The sequence below is a fragment of the Acanthisitta chloris genome, unplaced genomic scaffold (genome assembly GCF_000695815.1).
Source record: "Acanthisitta chloris isolate BGI_N310 unplaced genomic scaffold, ASM69581v1 scaffold2011, whole genome shotgun sequence".
Taxonomy (NCBI): domain Eukaryota; kingdom Metazoa; phylum Chordata; class Aves; order Passeriformes; family Acanthisittidae; genus Acanthisitta; species Acanthisitta chloris.
Window position 1 is genome coordinate 1 of NW_008656273.1, and position 7125 is coordinate 7125.

General features: G+C 49.6%; 1 protein-coding gene across 1 annotated transcript in view; it reads left to right on the forward strand.

Moving 5' to 3' along the window:
• Positions 1 to 672: 672 nt before the first annotated feature.
• GGA2 (golgi-associated, gamma adaptin ear containing, ARF binding protein 2) overlaps positions 673 to 7125 on the forward strand; it is a gene marked incomplete at its 5' end in the record, with an annotated part of 9899 nt that continues 3446 nt past the window's right edge. Inside the window, 10 exons of the mRNA XM_009084230.1 lie at positions 673 to 748; positions 977 to 1075; positions 2639 to 2762; positions 3242 to 3345; positions 3806 to 3886; positions 4661 to 4798; positions 4940 to 5021; positions 5930 to 6031; positions 6303 to 6470; positions 6705 to 6760. Of these exons, the coding sequence (XP_009082478.1) occupies positions 673 to 748; positions 977 to 1075; positions 2639 to 2762; positions 3242 to 3345; positions 3806 to 3886; positions 4661 to 4798; positions 4940 to 5021; positions 5930 to 6031; positions 6303 to 6470; positions 6705 to 6760 (1030 nt within the window). The remainder of the gene's footprint in view (positions 749 to 976; positions 1076 to 2638; positions 2763 to 3241; positions 3346 to 3805; positions 3887 to 4660; positions 4799 to 4939; positions 5022 to 5929; positions 6032 to 6302; positions 6471 to 6704; positions 6761 to 7125) is intronic.

Here is a 7125-nt window from a genome sequence, read left to right on the forward strand (position 1 = left end):
GGTGCGGGGATGGGTGCGGGGATGGGGTGCAGGGAGCTGTGCGGGGAGCTGCACAGGGGCTCCCGGCGGGGGAAACAGGTGTGTGTCTGAATGGGCTCCGACATGCGCTGCTGGAAACCACCCAGCAGCAAGTCCTTCTGGTCCCCTAAGGAAGCTCAGCCTCAGCTTTTTCTTCCAGCGAGGTGGGAGATCTCTGCTGGGACTTCCCCACCTTCAGCTGACAGTCTGGGCTCTGTGGGAAGCAGCAGGGACTAATTAAGCAAATGACCTGTCAAAGCTTAGTGATCATCTCGGTGTTCAGAGCAGATAGTGAGTTCAGAGCTCATAGTCTGGCACCTGTCTCGTGCCCAGGAGCCGGGACAGGCTGGCTGGGCTGTCATCCGAGCTCCTGTGGCTGCAGAGAGGATGCTCTCACAGCAACCGCCCAGGGAGATCCCCCAACCTGGGCCTGCTGCTCCCTCCCAGAGGACACCCTGGGCACGGCCAGGGGGCAGTGCTGGGGTTGCTGGGCTCCAGTTCACCTCTCACCCCTCGTGCATGTGTGGGTGCCCCAGGAAGTGTGTCTGTCCTGCTCTGAGTCCAGCAGCTGCTTTTCGCTGCAGAGCAAATTAGCAGCATTTGTTTTTCCTGGGAACTTGTGCATGGTCTGACTTTGTTTCTGCTCTCTCCCAGCCCGTTACTTGCGCTGAGGCTGCTGGCACATAAAATCCAGTCCCCTCAGGAGAGGGAAGCTCTCCATGCTCTCACAGTAAGTACTTCCATCAGCACACAAAGTGAGGCAAGGTGGATGAAGGAAAAATCTGTGTTCTTGCTGCACCTCTTTCTCTCTCGCTGTACCTCCTTCTCTCTCTCTTGCTGTACCTCTTTCTTGCAGTGCCAGAAAGTTCTTAGATTTAGTATTACAATGGCAAAGTTTTTGCAAGCTCCCCAAGCCTTGTGTGTGCAGTTCCTGTTGGTAGCATCTTGTTTTCTGCAGGTGCTGGAGACCTGTGTGAACAACTGTGGTGACAGATTTCACAGTGAAATAGCAAAATTCAGGTTTCTGAATGAGCTGATTAAAGTGCTTTCCCCAAAGGTAGGTGGTGGTGGTTACACTGGGCATTGCAGGTGGGGAACACTGTATTTTGTATTATATAACAGAATGAATCTTACACACAAGAGGAGCAGAATCCCTTCTGGGTCTCCAAGCACAAGGACTGGATGTGTACCTCTGTAGCAATGTAAACCAGGGGCTGTTTTTGTGAAAAGCTCTTTCCTTGTGGTTTCTCCCAGCTCTACTGGGACAGCTGAGGTCTCCAGAAGACCTTGAAAAGGCTCCTGTGGCCCTTTTGCCACATGGATCAGCATCAGCCTAGCTAGCAGCAGGGGGGACTGGACTCAGCAGCCCCTGTGCAGTCCTCTCTCCACCACTGTGTCCTGTAGCCTTTGGGGTCCTGGCAGCAGGGCAGAGGGGTCCCAGCCTCGGGGCAGTGGGACTCCTGAGTCAGGGGGAGGCTGAAGAGGATCAGCTAACGTGGAAGCTGCAGGGTCCCTCCCTGCTACTCCCCTTCCCTGACTTACTACCTAGTCATTCACTGTATTCAATCTATTTATCCAATATGCTCAGCCTGTCCCTTCCTGCTCCCTGCTGTGGAGCACTTCGTTCCCGAGTGCTCGTGCTGCCTCTCAAGGAGCCATCAGAGATGAGAGGCTTGGCTTGGAAGGCTGAGTGAGCTGTGGGCTCAGAGTGAGGGCACTGGGTCCCCTGGAAGGGCCTTTCAGGATGAAAAGTGCAGCCTTGCTGTATCAGTCTGTGGGATCTTCTGGCCATGCTCCTCTGCATCGGGGCAGACCTGGGACTGCTTAAAGACCCTCTTGGCATCGCAGTTGTTGATTTCCCTTTTCACACGTTTACCACTGGTACATGTTTCATTTTCCATTGCATCAGCTCCAGGGCAGAGCTGCCAAAAGCTGATTTCAGAGCAGTGTTTAACTGAACAGCAAACCCCTTCTCTGAGTCCCAGGCCTGGTAATGGGATATCAGTGAAACCACAGAGTTTATCACTGCAGAGAGCTGTTTGCTGTTCTGACAGAGCAAGTATCATTCAATTAGTCTGAATTGCCTGGTCTTGGGGAGGTTTGTGTTTTTGGAGTACATTAAGTGAGCACTCATAGGCAACGATGAAACTGGAGAAAACAGCCAGATGCTGATAAAAGACAATAACTTTCCTTTCTGGTTTTATTCAGTTTTCATGAGTCCAGAGCTGGCTGAGGCCAGTGGTGCAATTGCATCTCTGCAGTTAATGGAAGTGTGTAAAGTCAAGCACAGAACTGTTTTCACTAGTCTAGAACAACCTACTTCGGGTTTTGGATTCAGTAATTCATCAGAGAAGTTTTGAAGTGGTTTCGTTTTGGTTGTCATAGAATGTATATGTAATTCCCACACACTTAGTAGCATTCCTTGTGTAGCCACAGCTACACTCCGTTCCCTAAACCCCAAGATAGACAGCTGACAGCACTGTGAATAAACTCTTAGGAATCCACTCTCTCCTTGGTCTCTGCACACAAACCTCTCAGGGCCAGACCCTTGTGCCAGATCTGGCACCAATTCTTTAGGTTTGAGCTTTTTTCTTACTTGACTGTTTTATTCTGTTTTCAGTACTATGGAACTTGGTCTTCAGAAAAAGTCAAGTTGAGGGTTACAGAAGTGCTATTCAGCTGGACAGTGTGGTTTCCTCAGGAAGTCAAAATCCGGGATGCTTATCAGATGCTGAAGAAACAAGGTTCAGTTCTGTTATTTCAGTTTCCTTTTCAGCCTCCCAGGCCACGTGCTTTCCCCCCACAGACATCTGTCCCTTCAGTTTGTGACTCAGCTCTTTCATAAAGTGCTGTGTGTAAGGAACAGGGACAAAGGCCACACTTCCCAGGCTGGTTGGGTACTGAAGGATGCATGGAACTGTTTAAAAGGATTTAACACAGAACAGCAACCCTTGTGCACAGCCCAGGACAGCGTGGAGGGCTCTGTTCACACAGTGCTCACACTGTGTGCAGGGAAAAGTGATCTTCACCCTGGATACTCTTCCAGGATTACAAGGAATGGGTTCAGAGGGATCCTGGGCTGGAAGTTTCATCCATTCCATTATATTTAATAGTCTCGGTGGTATTGTAATCCAGAAATCCCACGCCAAACCTCACACACTGTTGAGCATTGGGGTTTCAGCAGCTCGGGCAGCAACTGAACAGCTATGGTTACCTGTTCCAGGGATTGTAAAAGAAGATCCCAAATTGCCAGAAGACAAAATTTTACCTCCCCCTTCTCCAAGACCTCAGAATTCCATTTTTGACACAGACGAAGAGAAATCCAAGGTAAACCTTTGAGTTTTCATGCCTACCTGTCACCTCTGATGTGTACTGATGAGAAGAGAGGCTCAGTCACATTTTGGGAGCTTGTGCTGTTTCAGACTATCTCAGAATCATGCTGGTCCTTCCTGCAGTGCAGCAGCTAGAGAGCTCGGTGAAGTTTTGTCAGAAATATTTGTATAGTAAGAAGTGAAACTTTTTTACAGAAGAGAATCAGTTTCTCTGAAGGCTTCTCCAGGGAGGGATTCTCCAGGTCGTACAGCAGTTCTGCAGAGCCAGACAGTTCCTAAGCCCAAGCAGCCAAGCAGTGTGTGCAGGCAGCAGTATAACCTGGATCAGATTGTGGGACAGGAGCACACAGATTTCTGGGGTTATAGGAACTATGATGACAGTGTTTGTCTCTTTACCTGCTCGAGTGTGATGTGTGCCTGTAGCTGCTCACTGTTGTCCATCCCTGCCTTGACAGCTCCTGGCCAAGCTGCTGAAGAGCAGCCACCCCAAGGACCTGCAGGCAGCAAACCACCTGATCCAGAGCGTAATTAAAGAGGTGGGAGCTGCGGGGGGAGGACCTGTTTGCAGCCAGTGAGGGGAGGAGGGACTGAGCCATTCAGTTTTGACAGGGGACCCTTTGGATCAGATGCAGCCCCAGAGCAGGGACCGTTTTCAGTCTTTGTTATTCTGATGTTACAGTGTGGGAGTGGTTTGTTTTGTTTCCCTGAAATATGCCATTGTCAGGAAAAGGGAGTATGTAAATGTGTGCACTCAGGACACTTCCATGTCAGTGGGATCCTGGCTCTAGTTCTGCAGTAGTGGTAGCAAGTTTCCAAAGATAAACTCAGTTCCCAGGTGGAAAAAAGCCACATCTGTACAGAACTGCCTCTTTGCTGCACACAGGGAGTGTGTGCACATCTGGGCTGTCCGTTCTCATTTTCCTACTTCACTGCTTATATGAGATATTTGGTTTAGCAAATCCCTGTGGTCATTTTGAGTATGTCATTCTGCATGGCAGAAGCTACCAACTCCCAACTCAAATTTTGAAGCCTCACTCATGCCTGTGGTGAGATTGATTCTGTACACACCGACACGTGGCCAGGCTGCCCTGAGTGGGACAGGAGATTTCTCTCTCTCTGCCCTTGAGGCAGCAGTGGGTTGCAGCTGGGGGCAGGTTCTCCCCAGTGCTGCTTTATGCCTTCTCTACCTGCAATAAGGTATTAATAAGAAGCAACTCCTCAGGTGTGACCCAGAGTGCCCCAGCCTCAGTTCTCCATGTAAACTGTCTGTATCAGCCAAATCATCACCTTTATTTCATGCTTCATGACAGGAACAAGAGAAGTCAGCTCAGGTGTCCCGAAGAGTGAATGCCCTCAGTGAGGTTTCTGAGAATGTAAAACGTATGGATGAGTTGCTGGAGAGCTACAGGAGACAAGAATTATCCCCAGCTGACCAGGAGGCCCTACAGGTAAATAAATGCTCTTTTTCCCATGTAAGAAAGTGTATCTTTCTCTTCTAGAGGGAGCATCACTTACAGGTGATCACAGAGACAGAAGTGTGAGTGTGCCTGGCATTCCCCGAGCACTGACATGAACTATTTCCTCCCCAGGCTCTGTCCCAGCGCTGTGAGAAGCTCAGGCCACTGCTGTTCCGCCTAGCCAGCGAGGCGGTGGCTGACGATGAGGTGCTCGGTAAGAGCTTTTCTTTGCAGCTGAGTTCATCACCTTTGCTGTTTCAGTGTGGTTTAGCTTTCCTCTGGGAGGGGAGTGCTTGGGCACCTGCTGCCCTGCAGGGAAAGCTCTTCACTTTCACCATTACCAGGCGAAGTGGCACTGAGTCTTCTCCTGGTGCTCCTGTTCAAGAAAACTGCTAGTTTTCACTTGCAGCCCAAAGTTAAACAATGAATCCGTTTCTTCCAGCCAAGGTGGTTTCCAGAGGTTTAGGGGTTCTGATGTTCAGAGAACTGAAGGCTTTTGAGGCTCTTTCTCTCCAGAGATTGAAATGTTCTCCCTGTGTATAAACACAGAAGGAAGAATATGCTTTGAATTTCTTAAGTGCAATACTGAGGAGAGTTGTATGAGCAGAACGTTTAAATTCCATAGTTGTGGAAGTTAGCCCTTCCCAGAGGATGGCATTTCAGTCCTGTCCATATGCCTTGAAAATCTGACTGAGGTGCTGAACAGACATCTGAAACAGCAACCACGAGAGCTTGGCTGTGCCTCCCACCTTCCTTTCATACCCAAGGATGCCAGAGCTCTGCAGCTGGGCAATGCTGGGCTACAGACTCAAGTACACTCGGAAAACTCATGGAGAACAAGAAAGTATAGAAGAGATGGCAGGAACTAGAAGTACTTGAGAGATGGGATTGGATTTCAAAGTGATCTTGATAAATGAGAGAGAGGCCTGAAATCAGCAGCTATGAGTGCAAAATGGAATGAAAGATGAGAGGAGCTGAGGACAAGTTGCTCCTCTGGCCTTTGCTCCAGGCTGGTCCTTAGCTGCACTGTCCCTTCCTCACCAGCAGTTTAGAGAGAGCTGTGGAACTGAACTGACCCTCCTGTTAGAGCATCAGTGTTTTGTTTCTTCTCCTGTTTCCCAGCTGAGATCCTGCAGGCCAGCGACAAGCTCACGAGGGCGCTGGGGCAGTACAGGCAGGTTGTAGCCAGCCAGAACGGGAATGGAGGAGCCACTGATGCACCAGGTGAGGAGCATCCACAGCATCCCCTGGCAGCTCTGCTCCTGCATGCCAGCTGGGAGTGGGATCTGGAAGGGAAGGGCTTCTCAGAGAATAAATGTGGGGAAAAGCTTGTAACACAGAGGAAATATTATGTAACCATCATTTTCTTTTACACATGCTTGATAGAAAATATTCCTGAAGTTCCTCACCTGTGAGTCCTTGTGGGCACACCTGTACCCATGGATATGCCATTCCTTTGGGAGGTTCCTGTCTCACTCCCTCTCTGTGCCCGCAGCATGCCGCCCAGCCCCGCGGCGCATGAAGAGCTACACCCTGATGGACTTCTCTGAGCTGGAGGCCACAGCCCAGTCTCCCACAGATCCCTTTGAAGACATCCCCTCCACCTCCCGCCACAGCAGCACCACCTCCACCTGCCTGCTCGAGGAGGAGTTACTCTCCTTAGGTCAGTGTGTGCAGTGGTACCCTGGTCACTGGGGCTTGTGGTGGCTAAGGGAGGAGAGCTTTGATTTTCATGTCAGCCCCCAGAGAAGGTAGAGCCTCAGTGGTAAATTTTCAGGGATGGAGTGTGTTAGTAGTGTTAAACTGCATTCAAACCTCAGTTAGACAGCAAAGGAAGAACCTGTGGAAACCCCTTGTTTTCTGTAAATTATCTGTGGCATTTTGGTATCTTTCTTAGGTCTCAGCGACTCTCCTGTTGTACAGAAACCACCACCTGATTTTGGCTTTGCAGAGGTGAGCGATGCTCAGATTCCTTACAGTCCATGAGGTACAAAGGACAAAAATCAGAGGTGGTTCCTGGTCTGGCTTTCCTTGACAGCCTTTTTTACACCCTGTTCTGAAGGGAAACTGGAATCCCGTTCTCAATGAGTCACTCAGTTGCAGTTTGCAACCAAATTACTCGTATTTATTGCTACTTTAAGTAGTGATATAAAAACAAGGTTCTTTTCAGTGGAACAGGTTTAATTTGCTGATATTCTATGATATGAACCCAAAGTGCCTTATTTTCCAGCCTGCTGCACACAATGGATGTAGGGAAGCTGTGAGTGCTGTTCAAACCGTGGGGCCACAGGAGAGTTGGGAACGCAGCTGTGTAGGGA